The 20,741-nt window shown below is 32.8% G+C and overlaps 1 protein-coding gene across 1 annotated transcript; it reads left to right on the top strand.

The window, feature by feature from the left end:
- The first annotated feature begins 18,722 nt into the window (after nt 1–18,722).
- Nucleotides 18,723–20,440, top strand: LOC142612696 (uncharacterized). Its single transcript, XM_075784838.1, has 3 exons — nt 18,723–19,334; nt 19,427–19,599; nt 20,098–20,440. Exons 1-3 carry the CDS (start codon nt 18,783–18,785, stop codon nt 20,177–20,179), a joined length of 807 nt encoding a protein of 268 aa, XP_075640953.1. The 5' UTR covers nt 18,723–18,782; the 3' UTR covers nt 20,180–20,440.
- The last annotated feature ends 301 nt before the right edge of the window (nt 20,441–20,741 follow it).

Below are 20,741 nucleotides of genomic sequence, written 5' to 3'. Positions count from 1 at the left end.
CGAGAACTGAAAAAATTGTCAAAATTTTTTCAATTCTTGATAAATTTTTTTTCAAAAATGGTACATTATTGTGTGCCCTTAAGACACACATTAATAAAATCCAATTAATATATACCCTTATAGTGTACAAAATTCCAAGCTACAAAACTCTCTAATAAAAAGTTTCAGATCAACTATATATATAGCTCCTTTCCTTTGGCTCCTTAATTATATTAGGATGGCAACTTAGTAGATTTGGAGCATGGATCTATATATTCACCACCTCTTTCCGCTTCTGTATAGTGTATACGCAATGGTGGAGAGCCATTAAGGCTATGATTCATCTGGGGTGGTTTTTTTTAGTGCAAAAGTTCCTTCTAGTTTAATGTTTCTCCTAGTTAGCTAGCAAGGCATTTCACTGGAATAGACCCTCTAGGTTATCAAAAACAGAGGCTTGAGTCGCAAGGAGTGTAAAATGGGGTGTCCACACACACACACGTTATCAAGAACTCCAAATAATGAAAGTTTGGGGATTGAGTGTAAAGATCTAGTGTAGTCAACATGATTCCATGAAGCTAAGGCCATAATCTTAGACCCATGTTTGGGGATGTGTTTAATGAGAGTGATTTTGATCTACAAAATGGTATTGATTCCTCACAAGTATATGGTACCATAGATCCAAGAGTTTGCATATTAATTGCGTCTCAGTTGTTTTTGAAATGCTTTTAGTACCATTCAAGTAAACAATATGCAAGAATATCCATCATTTGATGCTCCTTAAATTCTTTGTGGCATGGTGATTTGGCTTTCTAAGCACTATATGTGATACAATGGGTCTCCATACCCCTAAGCCTCGCAATGTTTAAAACTTACAAAAATACAAAGTTCATATGCCATTGACTTCTCAAATCTCAAGCTTTTTCGCTTGGTTGCATCCTTCAAATTGTTTTTCAAGGCAAGTAGAATATCTTTCACGAACGTCATCAACATGATCAATGAGAATAAGGATAAACAAATATATCACCACCACCAAAAAAAAAAAATCTGATAAATTTCTTAGCCATGGATGTGCTACCATTTTAGGAATTTTCTCATTTTCAAGTTAAATTCTAAATGATAGTTAGCAGTGGTAGTTCTAGGATTTTTTTTCTAGGGGGTCAATAATGTCAGAACCCGGAATTTGTTGGGAATTTGTTGGTGGGGGATAGGCGAGTAAAAAACTCAGTCACTCTCTTTGAATTGGAGTAAGCAGTAAAATAATTCTTGGACTTAGAAATGTGTAGAGCACTTATCAAACTACTTGATTTGACATAGAGAAAAACTAAGAAAACATAAAAACTAAGGATCATATTCAAACTTATTTCAATTGAGCTTAACATAAAATTTAAGGCAAGGGTGTTCAAAATCTTTATTGTAGGGATCCAAAAAAAAAAATATATATATATATATATATATATATAAATAATATTGAACTCTACCTGGGCTGGTCATGGAGCCGGCCTTGATGGTTAGACTGAAACCTTTGGCCTTGTATACAACTAAGAGTTCGTATAAGATCCACTTATTTTGCTGAAACTAAGAACTTTTTACTGAAAGTATTGTAGAGAAATATAAAAGTTAGTTGAAATAGTACAGGGATCTATGAATAGTACCAAAAAGTGTAATGTGACTCATGAATAGTAACAAAAATAAGTTGAATAATAAAATAAGTTGGCAAAAATAATCTTTGCCAAACACATAATCTATAAATTGATTTATCCTCCTTTTTTTTTATCTATCTCTTTTTCAAATAATTTTGAACATTTTAAAGCTAGTTGACTTCTAGCTAGTTTAGCAGTTTATGTAATTTCTTTGATAGAGGTCACGAGCTTTCATAATAATTTTTATATTAACATGTGATTTTTCACAAAACTTAAGTATTCTCATAAGGCTGCTATTAATTTCAAATAAACACGTGAGAAGTATGAGCTAATAGTCACGATATAGTTAAATATATGCTGAAGTTACTATTAAAAACACCTTTTGTCTTCGGAGAAGAAAACATATAAGAAACAAATTGATTTTTTTCATATTATCACGTGACATTTATTTTTTTGTTTTTGGAGAAAAATGTGACATTTAATTTGAAATAGGATAAACAAATTCGATCTTGGTGAGACATATGTCCTTAGATGTTAGTAATGATTTTTTTTTTGTTGAGAAAGTGATGTTAGTAATGAATTGATTGAATGTTTAACAAGGCCAAATGTCATATGGTATTAACATTTTCCCAAAACAAAGTTTTTTTTTTTTTGTTGGAGAGAGTTTCATCTTATAGAGTCCGCTCTTGATGAGCGCTCTTTATCATCAGACCAAGACATCAATCAATTTTTTTATGTAGGCGGAGATGAACCCCAAATCTCTTATACAACCATCAAAAACATTACCATTTAAGCTAACTGGAACCCATACAAAGTTTTCTTTTAATGGTGAGTTATTTACAAATGTGACTTTTGATGTATTCTTATTATAAAATTAAGTGAATTTTCCTCATAAAAAAATTAACTAACTTTTTTTCTTTTCTTTTTTTTTATTTTTTTTTATTTTATTTTTATACAAGATAGAATTCTATTCTAGCTTAATCTAAGTGTATATATGTGTGAAACTCTGTCCTGGAGACTTGAACTTTGACCCTTGCCCCCCACACCCCACAAACAATTATACTTGTGAAGTGACCATCTCACCAAAGGCGTGCGGTGGTGACTTTTCTTTTCTTAAAATAGTTTCCTTATGTTACGTACTATTATGAGCTTCCAAAACAATTTATTATATGTCCCATAAAAAAAATTATATTACTAGTTGGTAATAAATTATAATAATAATAAATAAATAAATCGAAACTTTAAATCTTTTGCAATATCTATGATCAACAACAAAATTTAACCCATTTTGAATTTAAAAGTGAAGAATTGAAGGCAAGGTTGAAAAAGAAAGAGGAAATAGCAGAGAAGAAGGCGTAAGCGCAGAGCTGGTTAAGAATATTACGCTGAAGAAGGAAGACTCCGTGCCCGAGTCTTTATCTGACTCTTCTAATTAGAAGGATCAGCTAGGCTTTGGTAAAGTTAACTCTTGTCTTGTGATATTGGCACCTGACCACCATGGCAAATACATGATATAATAATGACATATAACTATTCCTATTCATGACATATAACTATTCCTATTCATATGTTTGGTGATAATATTGTGATGGAAGTTTCAATTTACGTTAAGATAGTGAAATGTCATTATCTTTTTGTCAAATTTCATAAAATATCATTTTTAAAAAGATATATATTTTACACTATGGCTTGATATTGATCCATTTATAAATTAAAAAACGTATGCGATTAATTGATCAGTATTATTTGTATAGATTAATCTTAATAGATAAAAAATCTAGTAACATAAATTGAAATATATGTAATTAATTGATTAGTATTATTTTTATAGATTAATCTTAATAAATATAAAAATTGATAATATCATCTCACAGTAATATAGTTTTTTTTATCACAACATATAGATACCAATTTATAAACACAAACAATATAAAAACTAAATACAATTTATAATTTTCAACATTTTAATACCTAATCATAACAAAGAACATGCTAGCACAATACTGGCGGCTCCAGGAATTTTTTTCAGAGTGTTCCTTAAGAAACATAAATTATACAATCTAATAAAAAGAGAAATTCATAAATTGACAACAACAACAACAAAAAAACATGCAAATACATAAAGTTTATAATTGTCTTTTACGAGTTTTCGTATTTTGAAATTGTTGCATGATAGTCGCATTATCAATGCTACAAGTTACATCTCTTTTAATATACACAACTAAGCAATCATTCATCCACTGAATATAGAACAAATTATAGAGCAAAATTTAATTTTATTGCCATAAAAAAATTGAGGGTGTTCCCAAATTTTTTTTGAAGAGTAAACAAATAATTTTTTTTTAAATTATTATATATAAAAAAAATTTCAGGTCAGGGTGTTCTTGGGACCACGTTGGCCTTAAGGCAGTGCTGCCCTTGTAGCACAATGAGCTCTTTTGACTCTTTTCACATTATTGAGCTTTGAATGTAGAACCAACAGTGAGAATAATAGTGGGAAAAAAAATTTTAACAAGGAGAAGAACAACAAGCCAAAAAGAAAAAGTAAAAAAAAATTGTGAATTGATTCATGAGAGAGAGAGAGAGAGAGTTATTGGGGTTGGGGTCCTTTAGGAATTTTATTTTTGTACTTATTATACAGGTTATGAAATAGTTATAATTGAGGTCCTTTAGGAATTTTATTTTTGTATTTATTATGCAGGTTAAGGAATAGTTATTACAATCATTTTGGTAGGAAATAGTTATTCCTCATTTTGATAATAAATGATTATTATTTGTAATAAAAACACAATCAAATAACCGAATGGTTATTCGTTCCTAGTGAATAGTTATTGCATTACAAAATCTATTACATTTCTGATACCAAACATACTCTTGGTCCATAAAAATTATCATCTTAGATTGTTGTGCACTTTGTTTATGTGTTTTACTCTATTTGCGACACTTCCAAAATTTTCAATCTCCTAAATGAATAGAAGGTGAACAAATTCTTTATTTCTTTTTCTAACAAAATTAAAATAATAATAATAAGTAGTTTTTCAAATAAATTCATTACTAAAATCTAATATCTACTACATAAAATCCAAAGTTGTGTAGAGAGAGACAATGGCCATCACTTTTTGCCAAAATAAAAATAAAAATAAAACCAATCTTGATATTTGGAGGAATCAAAACTTTTTTTAATTTCCTAGCTCATTGCAAATTTTGCTTCTCCATCTTGATCTCTTTTTTTAGTTGCTCATCATCATCAATTGATGTATGGTGTTGGAGTCAGTTTGACTGTTCTCTCATTTTTATTTGATTCCTGTGAATGAAGGCAGTCTGAAAAACATTGAAAGAGGTGTTCTGAGGCAGTTCATAATCCAAGTGTCATTCATAGAATTTATGCCACATGGCGTGAAGTGAAAATTTCGCACATGTGGAAGCTTGTGCCGAACTCTTCACGTGGATTCCATTTAAGTGTCCACACGTGGTATCACGTGAATCGGGTTGAGACTTTCTTTTTTTTTTTTTCTTTTTTTTCGGGGAATGCAGTAAGGTTGAGACCTCACTTGAGAACGAATAATGCAAAGCATAAGCGGAAGAGGAGTTAGTGGGGCTTCAAGAATTTTGTTCAGGAAATTTTTTAAAAAGTATAAATTATACAATTTTATTTCATTTTAGCCTTGAGGTAATTAGAGCATCCATAACAATGAAGTTATAAATTTAACTATTTGGCACCACAAAAAGTTACTTTATTTATTTTACCTACTTACTTTACAAAACATGTTGCAACAGTAGATCTATTTTAGATTTTAACACTGTAGGGGCATTGGGCCCAGTAATTTACCAAGGATGGCCCAACGAAGTCTTTTGGGCTAGAAACCCAAATCCGAAGATATCAAAATGATCTTGGGGTATCTGAATGTATCTCATAAAGAAATGTCAAGTAAAGATATGATAAACGAATGACCAATCACGTCCAAGGAGTAGATTTGTCCTCGGATTGTTAAGCCGAGGACATAGGAAGAGAGGTTTAGTGTCCCCGGGTTATGTTATAAAGAATCCTATGACTACGGGAATACACAGTACACGTGGAGGACAATAGAAAGAGCGGTGGAATATCTAAGGTAAAGTTGCTACCACCGCCCATACATTAAAAGCTCTGTAATTGATATACTGATTGCATAGATAGAAAGATGGGATCTGAGCATTAAGTTTGGAACTTGGTCCCTGACCCCAGCGGACTTTAGGGAAAAATTGATGGGACAAGTATCCTAAACCAGCATTGCAACCATCGGGTGGAAGATGATGAAGAGAAGAAGATGAAGTATAAATAAAGGGGAAGACCTACGAAGAAAAGAGAGGCTTTTTCAGTAAGAAAAATGGCCAATAGTATATGATAATCAATAATTGTATCCAACCTTAGGAAATACTATTATAAACTATCCTCAGATTGTGTCCGAGGAGGAACTTTCAGTCTTACTCTTGCAAATAACTCTTTATTTCGTGCCATTGGGCCCAAAGCCCGTTCTTTTCCTTGTTATCTAAACCATCCTTGAAATCTAGATTACAAACCCATCTTCTATAAATTTATTGTAAAAAATAGGTTTTTCAAGCCCATTTCCTTCCAGTCGTAGATTGGGAATTTGAATTGTGTCCTTACAAACACAATAAAATAATATAAATATCACAATAAAATAATATATCCACTACAATAAACAACAATCACAACCACCTGGAACCGCTATTGCTGCCACTACCGCCGCCGCTACCGACTTTTCCACCGCCACTGCAATCGCTACCGTTGCCACTACTACTACCACCACCGACTCTTCCACTGCCAACGCCACCGCCACCGCCATCACCACATGATAGCAAATAATCATTTAGTATTAACAAGTGATTTTTTTTAACCCCAAATTGTACTTATACATTTTTTTTTACTAAAACAATTTTTCAATCATCATGATAGCAAATAATCATCTAGTGTAACAATAATATTTTGTTTTAACTCCAAATTATATATATACAAATTTATCTTTTGACTAAAAAATTTCTCAATCATCATGATAGCCTATTATTGTCTAGTATAACAGCATTATTTTTTTAAAAACCAAATTATATATATACAAATTATTGGTTGATTTTTCTTCTCTCTTTCTCATTATTTCATTTCAGTCTCTCTCTCTTCCTTCTCTCTTTTGTTTTGCTCTCTCCCCTTCAAACCCAAAACCCACGGTGGAACACCATCACCAAGCCACCATGGCCAGACCACTGTCACAGGCCACTGCAACCCACCACCATCACAGGCCATTGCAACCCACCACCATCATACACCAAACTTCCGTCTTCTCTCCGTGGGTGGATCTATCGTTGGTCTCTCAAGTCCGGCTTTCTCCTCTAGCTCGTGGGTCTCTCAAGTCCGCTTAGTTCGGTTAGGTTCATCGGTTGTGACTCTCTTAGTGATGGATTTTGGTTGTGGGTTTTGGTGATGTTTTGGCCATGGGTTTTGCCGATGTTTGGTTCTTCTTCTTTTCTTTTTTTTTCCTGGTAGTGGTGGGTTTGATGAGTGTGGGTGTGGTTGGGTTTGTGACTAATGTGGTGGTGGTGGGGGTTGCCATGGTGGTGGAGGTGGTGACTGATATTGGTGGTGGTGGGTTTGATGAGTGTAGGTATGGTTGGATTTGTGACTGATGTGGTGGTGGTGGTGGTGGTGGTGGGGGTTGCCATGGTCGGAACTCGGTCTATGGCGGCATGGGTCAGGGGGGCAGTGTTGTGAGAGGTCTGAAAGTTGAGAGATTGTGAGAGGTCTGAGAAGAAAAGAAAAAGAAAAAAAAAAAAAAAAGGAAAAAAAATAATATTTTAATCCGGCTGGAGAATTAAAAAAAAAAAAAAAATTAGCTCTCAGCTACAGTGCATAGCCATACATAGTTGTGCACTGTAGCAATGAAGGTAAAAATTTTACCTTTAGCTCCACTGCTATAGTATAGGTTTTTGTGTTTTGGTGAAATTAAAATAGCTATTTAGCTTCACTGTTGTGAGTGCTCTTAGGTTTGATTCAATGTTATTAATTCCATTTCGTTCCGGCCGTAACAGCCGGAACAGTAACCCACCCTATTCCAATTTGAAAAAAATTTCGGGTGTTTCGATAAATACCGGCGAAATTTAAGATTCGGCCGACATGAAGTTTGTGCTTAAAAAAAAAAGTGTTCTTAGAACCAAAACAAATTTGCATTCTGTAAATCAAAAAACCTCAAAATGAAAAAAAAAAATGAAAAGAAAAGAAATTAACAAATGTATCTATACAGCTAAAAAAATATAGTATTGAGAAATTTGAGACTCAAAATTTGAGACTTAAAACTTGAGAATGGGCACTGTTGTACTGGTACTGGTAGAAGACATAGAAGTTACGAACGAAGAAGGCAAAACGTAGATGTAAAAGTGCAGATGAAGATGTGATAAAATTTAAAAGTATGAAATATAAAAATCGAGGAGATAGAAGACGTGTGTGGTTAAGAATAAACAAGAAAAAATAATTAAAAATGAGAAGTAAGTAATATATGTTTGGTGAGGAAAAATAATACTGTAATAAAAAATAATAAAAAGTTGAAAATTGTGTTGTATTGGGCAATGTGCTTAGTCGAAGAAATCAAATCACTGCCTAGCCTGCAGTAGTTTTATTATAATTTTTTTTTTAAATCAATTTTTTTGAGTTTTTCCTTTTTACTTGAAAGACCCCAATATATTGTTAAGTTGCTCAAATTATGGACCAAAATTTAATTTTATTGGTATAAAAAAAATTCAAGGTGGTCCCAAATTTTTTTTAAAAGGTAAATAAATATAAAATTTTAAATTACTATTTTCTTTTTTTTCAGGACCACCCTGGTCATAAGGAGGTGCTGCCACTGAGAAGAGGCAAAGGAGATGGACCTTAATTTTGGGACTTCGGGAACATTTTCTATGAAAAATTATTAATTTAAATTGTACTTTTCTTTGTGTTATGAACTAAATAAAATATGTATAATATTGTATATATTTATAAAATATGAGCATTAGTTTAGAGACTATATTTATAAATATTTTATTGAAAAAATGATAAAATGATAAATGCTGTTAGTAATTTTTTATATTTTCCATAAAAGTGGTGTTAAAACTTTCTTATTATGATTTATAAAAGATTGTTCTAAGTATACCCATTAATATGACCCTTTATTAATCTATATTGTAAATCTTAAGTAAATATTACTCTATTTTTATTTTTATAAACTACATAAATATTACTCAATGCAAATCAATAATTATCTTTTTTTTTGTTATATAAAGCAAAAACCATAAGACTGTTATTTTAGTCCCAAAACAATGATGCATGGGACCAAATAGTTGTAATTTCATTGGCTAGTATAGAAACAGCATGGGAACATTGAAACGACCAAAACCATTAGCCTCCGGCACCTCATTTTCAGTGTAGCCCCTGGTTTTGGGTACGTGGGTTTTATTTATCCATTCATTTAATTTACCTAATTAGATATGTTTAAGACAATAAAGAATGCCTCAATATTTTTACATTGTTTGTTTGGACGTCAATAATTAATATAGCAAAATATATATAGCCACACACAACTGTTAAATAATTTGTAAAAGTATTATAAAATAATTTGTGACTACTATCTGTGGGGAGTAAAAGGACCCAGGCGGGCATTTAGGCCCTTGGGCTCTGGCAGGGAGGGCCGATCTGTTCTTCAGTTAAGAATTTATTAGTACTGCGAATCGGCCCATACGCCAAGGGTCCGAGGACATGTCCGAGGGTTAGTTTCTCCTCGGACAGATACAAGAGAACTTGGAGGTTCACTATGAAGGTCAGGGAAGAATTCCGAAAGACTGTTGGTAAAAAGGGGGAACCCCTGAACCTTTTAGATACACCGGTATTAGGAAAATATCATAAGCAAAGGCTGCTACTTCCACATTAAAGACTCTGCACTTACTTCCCTGGCCGCATTAATGGGGAAGTGACCCCTGAACAGTAGAACTAAAACTTCTGGTTACTATTCAAGGGCACTAAGAGAAGAAATATCTAGAGGAGAGAGGATTTGAGCAACACGTGGATAAAGCATCAGGGGAAGAAGTATTTAAGGGGGGTGAAGGCCAAAAAAGAGGAGATCGGTCAGTGAAAAAGAAGAAAATTAAGAATTGTAATCTTTAAGAAAGAAAGAGAAATTATACAAAGGTAGTCCTCGGCTTACGTCCGAGGAGGTCTATTTGCAATTATCATTTGTTATTTACAAGTATTTGTGTTCTTCAGCCTGTTGTCAAGTTCTCAGTACCTCTAACTTAGATTTCAAGCCCACACTCTATAAATTTCATTGTTTAAGGCTCATTGGGCCTAAGCTCATAATCGTCTTTGGGTCCAGGTGCAATTGTGCACTTACACTATCTATTAATTCTTTATGATAATTTCTTTCTAAGTTAAGCTTAAAGCTCCCATTTGCCTTTTTAGTCCATTTCTTTTGTTTGCATAAACTAGTGTGTTAAATAATCGTCTAGCTTTGCAGCAAAGTAGACTCTCAGTCAATATCCAATAAAGTAGAAATAAGTAAGTATTTGAAATTTGAACAAACTTTAGGTACAGTATTTTAGGTGTTGTTTCTTAAGTTTTTCTCTTAGGATTCAGTCATGTGGCTATTTAACTAAAAAATACACTTCCATCCCATAAGAAAATATCCATATGGCTAAATCTCAAGAGAGGAATTTAATGAATAACACCTAAGTATTGTACCTAAGTTTTTCCCTTGAAATTTTGAACATAAAATAATATTTCTTCCTCACCAGCGAATTCGTCCCCCCTTTTTTTTTTTTTTTTTGCTGAATGAACATAAAATAATCCTTCTTCCTCCCTCCACTCCCAACTCATTCATAACGGATGTTATGATTTTATTTTATTCTTGTTTAGCAACCAATAAACATATTGTATAATATAAATTTTGTGAAACTTTAATATCCAAGTTAGTGCTAATCAATTCAATCACTTTCAATTACTATTAATTTTAGTAGTGTTAAAGCCTAATCGAGGAGGTCCTTTTCCTTACAAGTTGCAATTACTAAAAAGAGAAAAATTAATGAGGTGCAGCTATATACAAATTTCATACACAATAATTTAAAAATAAATATTATTTTTTATACAAGATAAAATTTATACTCTAACCTAATCTAAATGTATATGTGTGTGAAACTCCCTCTGGAGACTTGAATCCTGGCCCTTGCCCCTCACACCTCACACCCCACAAACACTTATACTTGTGGAGTGACCATCGTACCAAAGATATGCGGTGGTATTTAAATATCAATATTACTATCAGGTCATTCAAGTCATAGAATGATGATTATCTCCTATAATATCAGTTAGTAATTAAATGACGGTCTAATATTCTTGTCATTAACAAGCTTTGTATTGTGAAAGCACACTGAGCGTAAGTTTGGATAGCAGCGTTTGCGTTTAGCAATGCCTTTGCATTTTTTCTGTGGGTCCCATGCATTGTTTATGGGATCTGCAAATACGAAATTTAGCAAAAATAACTTTAAAATTGGGTCCCACAGTACTATTCATACATTTAAAAATTATTTTGCTATAGTGTTTTCAGTTTTCAACAATAAGTGGTATCCAAACAGACCCTGAATTGCTTTTACGCGTTTCCAATCCCATGGGCCATCTGGTGCAACATACCCCACACATACACATGCTAAATTCTCAAATATTCATGCTAATAAATAAAGTGTTAATTATTTTAACAAATTCTTTATTTCTTTTTCTAACAAAATTAAAAATAATAGTAAGTAGTTTTTCAAATAAATCCATTACTGAAATCTAATATTTATTACATAAAATCCAAAGTTGTGTAGAGAGAGACAAAAAAAAACCACTCTTGATATTTGGAGGAATCAAAACTTTTTTATTTCCTAGCTCATTGCAAATTTTGCCTCTCCATCTTGATCTCTTTTTCTAGTTGCTCATCATCATCAATTGATGTATGGTGTTCGAGTCAGTTTGACTGTTCTCCTCTCATTTTATTTGATTCCTGTGAATGAAGGCTTTCTGAAAAACATTGAAAGAGGTGTTATTTGAGGCAGTTCATAATCCAAGTGTCATTCGTAGAATTTATGCCACATGGCGTGAAGTGAAAATTTCGCACATGTGAAAGCATGTGCCGAACTCTCCACGTGGATTCCATTTAAGAGTCCACACGTGGTATCACGTGAATCAGGTTGAGACTTTTTTTTTGAGAAGGCAGTAAGGTTGAGACTTGTCACTTGAGAGCCAGTACAATGTACGAATAATGCAAAGCATAAGTGGAAGAAGAGGCAAAGGAGATGGACCTTAATTTTGGGACTTGGGGAACCTTTTCTATGAAAAATTATTAATTTAAATTGTACTTTTCTTTGTGTTATGAACTAAATAAAATCTGTATACAATTGTATATTTTTATAAAATATGGGCATTAGTTTAGAGACTATTTTTATAAATATTTTATTGGAAAAATGATAGTAAAACAATAAATGTTGTTAGCAGTTTTTATATTTTTCATAAAAGCGGTGTTAAAACTTTCTTATTAACATGATATTTTATTATGAAAAATAATTATTTTAAATTGTACTTTTCTTTGCGTTATGAACTAATTAAAATATGTATAATATTGTATATATTTATAGCATATGGGCATTAGTTTAGAGACTATTTTTATAAATATTTTATTAAAAAAATGATAAAACGATAAATGTTATTAGCAGCTTTTTATATTTTTCATAAAAATTACGTTAAAATTTTCTTATTATAATTTGTTAATGATTATCTTAAAAATATTCGTTAACATGACCCTTTATTAATTTATAAGGTAAATCTTACATAAATATTACGCGTTACAAATCAATAATTATCTTTTTTGTTATATAAAGCAAAAACCATAACACTGTTATTTTCCCAAAACAATGATGCATGGGACCAAATTGTTGTAATTTCCTTGGCAAGTATAGAAACAGCATGGGAACATCGAAACGAGCAAAACCATTTGCTCCGGCACCTCATTTTCAGTGTAGCCCTGGTTTTGGGTACGTGGGTTTTATTTATTCATTCATTTAATTTACCTTATTAAATATGTTTAAGATAAGAAAGAATGCCTCATTTTTTATATTGTTTGTTTGGACGTCAATAATTAATATATAATATATATATATATATATATATATATATATATATATATATATATATATATATATATATATATATAGACACACACAACTGTTAGATATATAATAATAAAAATAAAAAATAAAAAAGAAGAAGAGATTTTTATGCAATACGTATTGATTCCATTTCCATCAATTTTCCTTTTTTTTTTTTTTTTGCTTTTTCTTTTTAACTTGATACATAATTTTTGTTTGATACAAATAAGCGTAAGTTTGGATAGCAATGTGTTTCCTTTTTTTTTTTTAGTCTTGTGCATTGTTTACAGCACCTGCAAGTACGAAATTCAGCAAAAACAACTTTAAAACTGAGTCTCACAGTATTTTTCGCACATTTAAAAATTATTTTGTTTCAGTGTTTTTTGTTTTCAACAATAAGCGGTATCTATATAAACCCTAAAAGAAATGCTTTGGACATGCAAAGTGAGTATTTCTAAAACATTTGAGTCTTATTTTAGATCAGAAAAATTTGAGTCAAGTTTTATTTAATTGTTGTTTCTAGTTAGAAATATTAATAGAATAATGCTATAAACACAAACTATTTTACAACATTTTTATAAATTACTGATGTAGTTTCAGTAATTTTTAAATAATCATTGATAAACATAAATGTGATGCAAGTGATAGATCCATATAATAACTAATAAGAATTTTTCACATCAATAATTTGTAAAAATATTGTAAAATAGTTTGTGACTGTAGCATGACTCGTATTAATTCTATACTATCATTTCTTTCTAAGTTAAACTTAAAGCTCCCATGTGCCTTTTTAGTCCATTCTTTTGTTTGGATAAACTATAGTGTGTTAAATAATAGTCTAGTTTTGCAGCAAAGTAGACTCACTCAATATCCAATCAAGTAGAAATAAGTAAGTATTTGAAATTTGGACAAATTATAGGTACAATATTTTAGGTGTTGTTCCTTAGGTTCCCCTCTTAAGATTCAGCAATGTGGCTACTTAACTAAATACTTCCATTCCATGAGAAAAAATCTACATGGCTAAATCTTAAGAGGAGAATCTAAGAAACTACACCTAAGTATTATACCTAAGTCTTGCCCTTGAAATTTTGAACATAAAATAATACTTTTTTTTTTTTTTTTTTGCTGAATGAACATAAAATAATCATTCTTCCTCCCTCCACTCCCAACTCATTCATAATGGATGTTATGATTTTATTTTATTCTTGTTCAGCAACCCATAAACATTTTGTATAATATAAATTTTGTGAAACTTTTATATCCAAGTTGGTGCTAATCAATTCAATCACTTTCAATTACTATTAATTTTAGTAGTGTTAAAGCCTAATGGAGGAGGTCCTTTTCCTTACAAGTTGCAATTATTGAAAAGAGAAAAATTAATGAGGTACAGTTATATACAAATTTCATACACAATAATTTAAAAATAAATGTCACTATCAAGTCATTCAAGCCACGGAATGATGATTATCTCCTATAATATCAGTTAGTAAATGATGGTCTAATATTTTTGTCATTAACAAGCTTTGTATTGTGAAAGCACATTGAGCGTAAGTTTGGATAGCAGCGTTTGCGTTGAGTAGAGCGTTTGCGTTTTTTCTGTGGATCCTATGTACTGTTTACGGAACCTGCAAGTACAAAATTTAACAAAAATATCTTTAAAATTGGGTCCTACAATACTATTAACACATTTAAAAATTATTTTACTACAGTATTTTCAGTTTTCAATTTTATAATAAGTTATATCTAATCAGACCCTGAATTTCTTTTACGCATTCCCGTTCCCAATCCCATGGGCCATCTGAGGCAACATACCCCACACATACACATGCTAGATTCTCAAATATTCTTGCTAATAAATAAAGTGTTAATTATTTTAACAATGCAATTTGTAAGGTCACAATTCACACCCGAACCCAACCGTACGAAGGGTGTAGGCCCAAAAAGCCCTATACAATGAAATTTGTAAAGTGTGGGCTTGAAACCTAGGTTCTATGGATATTAGATAACAAAAATGATGAGCTAGATCCCCAATTTACGTGTGACAAACTGATTATGTAATATAAACTTTCCTCGGACGTAAGCCAAGGATCACTTGTATTACTTTTCCTTATTTTAAAAATAGATTACAATTGAAGGTGGTGTGTATAGTATTTTTCTCTTTTTTCTCCGATCCCCCTACTTGAATGCCTTTCTTTTCCTTTTATATCATCTTCCTTCTTCTTTCCATCTCCCACGTATGGCTTAGATCACCCATCTAGATATTTGTCCCATCCCACACCCTCTTGAAGTCTTCAAATAATAGTTGTAAGGCTGATCACTACTGTTCAAAGGTCATTTTTTCATTAATGCGGCCAAAGAGGTAGGTGCAGAGTTTTTAATGTGGTGGTAGCATTTTTTTCTAAGATATTTCTCATTAACTCTTTCTTTCTGTATCCTTGTGGAACACATCTTCATCCACCAAACCTCCTAGAATTTCTTTATAAACATCATGGCGCATAGCATAGTCTTTACTTCATATAGCCAAGGAGATCCCCTTCCTCGGACTATTTCCACCAACTTCTTTCGCAATAGTTTGCTTGTGGGCTTTTAAATTCGATATAGTTATTACCACTAAACCCTCCTCAAACAAGTTAATACCCTCAGATCAATCCCATGGCCCAAGAACATATCTTGACCCTTCTGCCCCCACACAATCCATTAAGAGTAAGACAAAACCAACCTGTTTATTTAAAATTAGGTATAATACTTAGGTGTTGTGCCTTAAATTCCTCTCTTAAGATTCAGCCATGTGACTACTTTATTAAAAAATATACTTCCATCCCATAAGAAAAAATCCATATGACTAAATCTCAAGAGAGGAATATAAGGAACAATACCTAAGTATTATACCTAAGTTTTGCCCTTGAAATTTTGAACATAAAATAATACTTCTTCCTCACCAATGGGTTCGTCCTAGGTTTTTTTTGTTTTTGTTTTTGCTGAATGAACATAAAATAATCCTTCTTCCTCCCTCCACTCCCAACTCATTCATAATGGATGTTATGATTTTATTTTATTCTTGTTTAGCAACCCATAAACATTTTGTATGATGAAGTCTATGTTGTCAGTCAAGTGGGTTTGTCCAGATGATGTTGGACCCTCGTAACTACTCTTGCAAAATGGGTTTAAGGTTTTTTTGTGATGGTCACCGGTGTGGCGTCTGCCACAACGTCTCTGATGCCAAAGTTAGTATGTGAAAATCTTTTAAGAGAAAATGAGAAGCATAAAAGTATTTCCTTGGGTAAGAATAATCGAGGGTGGCAATTCGTGTTCGCGTGTCGGGTTCGTGTTGTGTCAACTCATACGTATCCGACTATATGGGTCAACACTAACCCGACATGTTTATTAAACGGGTCAAGATTCCTCAACCCTAACATGACCCATTTATTAAACGGGTCAGTCGTGTTGACCTGTTTATCTGATTTTATCAAAATGAAGAAAAACATTTATGAAAAAACAAGCAAATAAATATTTTAAATATAAAATTCAGAACTAATGAGTAATTATATTACAAATAATCATTCAAAACTAAAACATATCTCAATATCATAAATAATCAATCACAATACGTCAAAAAAAATAAACTACAACAACTAATAAGTTTATATATCTATAGTTTGAATGGTATATTGGTAAAATTTCATTTAATTAAACGGGTCAGACGGATCAAACGGGTTTCATAGGTTGAACCCTAACCCAACCCGTTTATCAAACGGGTTCATCGTGTCAACCCGAATATGACACTAACCCATTAAGCCTCAACCCATAACTTGCTAATTTCGTGTCGTGTCGTGTCAGGTTCGTGAGTCATGTCCAATTTTTTCACCCCTAAGAATTTCGTACCTTTTGTGCCTTTAATGAGTGTGTATATATAGCTTTGTGGTTTTTAGCTGTTGGGGCCTTGATTGTGGTTTTAATGCTCTTCTTGTAACACCTTAGGGCATATTAATGTAAGTCTTGATGAGGCTCCAATGGACTGATAGCTAGCCAGTAACTATTCTAGGGTATTGAATCTTCTTATTAATGACTTGCCTGCCCTTGTCCATGCCGCTTTGCAAGTGGACGAAGTTGTTTCATGAGGTCGCCCAAGGAAGGTGGTTTCGTCAGTCCCATCATTGTATAATTTAAATTTTGTGAAACTTTAATATCCAAGTTAGTGCTAATCAATTCAATCACTTTCAATTACTATTAATATTAGTAGTGTTAAAGCCTAATGGAGGAGGTCCTTTTCCTTACAAGTTGCGATTATTGAAAAGAGGAAAATTAATGAGGTGCAATTATATGCAAATTTTATACACAATAATTTAAAAATAAATGTTACTATTAGGTCATTCAAGCAATGGAATGATGATTATCTCCTATAATATCAGTCAGTAAATGATGGTCTAATATTTTTGTCATTAACAAGCTTTGTATTGTGAAAGCACACTGAGCTTAAGTTTGGATAGCAACGTTTGCGTTTGGCAATGCCTTTGCATTTTTTCCTGTGGGTCTGGTGCATTGCTCATGGGATCCGCAAGTACGAAATTTAGCAAAAATAACTTTAAAAGTGAGTCCCATAGTACTATTCACAAATTTAAAAATAATTTTGTTGCAGTGTTTTTAGTTTTCAATTTTCAGCAATAAGCGGTATCTAAATAGATCTTGAATTACTTTTACACGTTCCCAATCCCATGGGCCATCTGGGGCAACATACCCAACACATACACATGCTAGATTCTCAAATATTCATGCTAATAAATAAAGAGTTAATTATTTTAACAATGCAATCCATTAAGAGTAAGACAAAACCCTAATAAAAAAAAGCCTAGGAGGTGAATTATTTGAACACACACACACACACATATATATATATATTTGGGTCAATTATATTTTGTCCCTTCAAATTATAGGATTAAATTTAATTCCCTCACTGAACTGTAAAATTAAACAATTAATTGTTTGATAATGGGCAAAAAATGAATATTTGCATTTCTAATTTTTTGTCTTTTTAATTTTGTTTTAATGAGAAATGCAGTAATTCAAAAACTCAATATAGGAGAGATTTAATATTTGAACAATTCTCTATTTCAAAATTTTTCATTAAAAGTTTAAAAATTGCAAGAAAATTTTAACAATAGGAGAAATATGGTGTATTACAAATCAATCCGTGAGAGATAGATATTATTTATTGAGTTTGGCTTATATTCAATACTTTTTCAACTCACTAATTAAATAAAAATTAATATTAAAACTCACTACTACGTACTACTAAAGATAAACCAAATTCTTAATTAATTCGTTAATTTCATAATTTAGTGTCAATTAAAATTGACATCAAAATTTAGGAGACAAATTGCAATTGTTTTTTTTAGTAAGTTTCAACCTATGACGTCCGCTCCTAATGGTAGTTCTTCATCATCAAACCAAGACACTAATTGGTTTTTGGTATAGGAGGAGATTGAATCTCAGATCTTTTATTCAACCATTAAAAATTTTACCAGTTGAGTTAACTGAAACCCACAACAAATTGCAATTAAACCTTAAACCACTATAAATTTTTTCTTCCCCACAAAATTTCGAAAAATAGGTTAAAAAGACAGAGGTCCATGGGATCCACAATCCTCCATGTGGCATGATCAGGTTATCTCATCACGCTCAGCTCGTGAGTGTTCCCTGTTTCTCTTTACTTCTACTTCTCGACGCTACTTTTTCCCACAAAAAGCTCACCAAAGCCGACCCCACTGGGCGTGCCTCTCCCTTAGCCACGCTCACGTGCTCCATCAAAACGTGTCTCAATCTCTATCGTCCCACAAGTCAACATCGTCAGTACATCCAACGGTACACGATGACCTATATATATTTCTTAAACCTCAGCGTTTCAGCGAAAGTGAGAAACATATTCACAAAAGCCAAAAAAGAAAAGCGTTTAGTTTACAATTCAATTCAGTAATGAAAGCTGTTCTGATCAGAACCGGTTCGGTCCCGGTACTACCGCCCGGATCGCCCCCAGTCACACTCTACCGGAACGACTCCCTTTCCGGCGTATTCACCGGCGAGAAGAGCCCCGTCACTTCCCCGAGAGTTTCTCTCAATTTGGACAACAATCGCCGGAGAGACGCTCCGGCTACGGGGATGCGGAGGGCGTTTTCGGAAACCGACATGATCCGATCCGAATCCGGGTTATCCAAACTGAGCGGAGTCGGATCTCGGACATTTCCGTCTATAATACCCGAGGAAGAGTACGTATCGGATAGCGAACTCGGATCGCCGGGTTTAAAGACTAACGGCGCCGGAGTGTGGCCGGAAATTGGAATTCCGGTGGAGGAGTTAGAGTTCTCTGGCGGAGGCGGATTCGGTAAAGGAAGGAAAACCGGTGGCGGAGATAGCGGAATCGGAAACGGCGAGGAGAAGAGCAAGATGGGAGCTTATTATTTAGAAATGATCAAGTCGAATCCTGGTGATTCACTTTTCCTTCGAAACTACGCTAAATTCCTGCACGAGGTACTTGCTTACTTCAAGAATATATATATTGCTACATTAGTAAAAAAAAAAAAAAGTGATTTAATTGTGATTGTGGAAATGAATATATATAGGTGGAGAAAGATACAGTGAGAGCGGAAGAGTATTATGGAAGAGCTATATTAGCGTGTCCTGGAGATGGAGAATTATTGTCTCTGTACGCAAGACTTATATGGGAGACACAGAGAGATGGAGATAGAGCCAAATCTTACTTCGATCAAGCTGTTTATGCCTCCCCTAATGACTGGTACGGTACTTACTGCTTGTTTTTGTTTGTATTAATTAGTTAGGTCTGTTTTTATCTATACTACTCCAGAAGTATACTGTGCTTCCCTGTTTCGACCGGACATTTTTATCGTTTAAAAATACTCCTAAATCTTAAAAACAACTCTAGTAAAAATATATTTTCAATTTCATTTAAAATGCCTACAAAATATACCCTTATTGCATGGATCTTTGTGTCCAAAATCCATGCATCGTTTGAGTTTTGATAAAACCCTAATTAGGGTTGAACCTGGGTTGTTTGGGTTTACAGTTTACACTTTACAACCCCATTCTTTTGCGTATTTGGTCTATAGATTTGTTAATGAACTGTTTTAGAAATTTTTTAATTAACGCCTTTAACTTTTATCCTTAAAAGAAAAATTATGTTAACGGATCTAGTTAGGTTATTTTAGGTAAAGAAAGTTTATTATCTCAATGGATTGTGACACTAATTTAAATTTTACTACTTTGAAATATGTAGCATGGTTTTGGGATCATATGCGCAGTTTATGTGGGAAGCGGAGGAGGAGGAGGATGAAAATGAAGAAAGCAAAGATATATAAGTGGATCGTGACGGTCACCGGGTCTGGTTGCTGGTTTTTGAGGATGTTTACCAGTTGCCATTGTCGATATTTAACATGATATTATGTCGCATATAGTATAGTGTTTGTAGTATGTATGTACGAATCCAACTGGAAGCTCTTGTCTCTAGATGAGGTCTGACTGACTGACTTTATCACTTTTATCCATTTCTGATTTGTCTTCTACGTTATGAAATGTATGTGTGAATACATTATGTAATTAATCAAGGCGAATGTTAACAAGCGGTGATTGTTAAGTGCAAAATAGACAAAAAATTGTCAAAAAAAGTCAAAAAAGCATCAATTAGTATCTATAAAACTAAAAAAAAGGACATAAACTGCACCAAAAAAAAAGGACAAATTTTGCCGAAAAAAAAAAGGGTTAACGGGCACCGCACAACCCATTAATCAATTTCGCCCACTTCCTTTAATTGCACAACTAGTTGAGTAGGAATTGTTTGACTTTTTTATATATGTCCAAGAGCAACGACCTGACTTTCTCTTTTTGTGCAATACGGCATGCAATGCATGAAATCCCCAAACC

Source organism: Castanea sativa, chromosome 10 (assembly GCF_040712315.1).
Source record: "Castanea sativa cultivar Marrone di Chiusa Pesio chromosome 10, ASM4071231v1".
In the NCBI taxonomy this organism is placed as follows: Eukaryota; Viridiplantae; Streptophyta; class Magnoliopsida; order Fagales; family Fagaceae; genus Castanea; species Castanea sativa.
This window is presented reverse-complemented; position numbering and strand designations above follow the sequence as displayed.

What these genes read in the sequence shown, in the direction of transcription:
- LOC142612696 (XM_075784838.1), top strand. Translation starts at nt 18,783, where the DNA reads ATGAAAGCTGTTCTGATCAGAACCGGTTCGGTCCCGGTACTACCGCCC. An exon ending in ACGCTAAATTCCTGCACGAG is followed by an intron (nt 19,335 to 19,426) that starts GTACTTGCTTAC and finishes GAATATATATAG; the next exon opens with GTGGAGAAAGATACAGTGAG. An exon ending in TATGCCTCCCCTAATGACTG is followed by an intron (nt 19,600 to 20,097) that starts GTACGGTACTTA and finishes TGAAATATGTAG; the next exon opens with CATGGTTTTGGGATCATATG.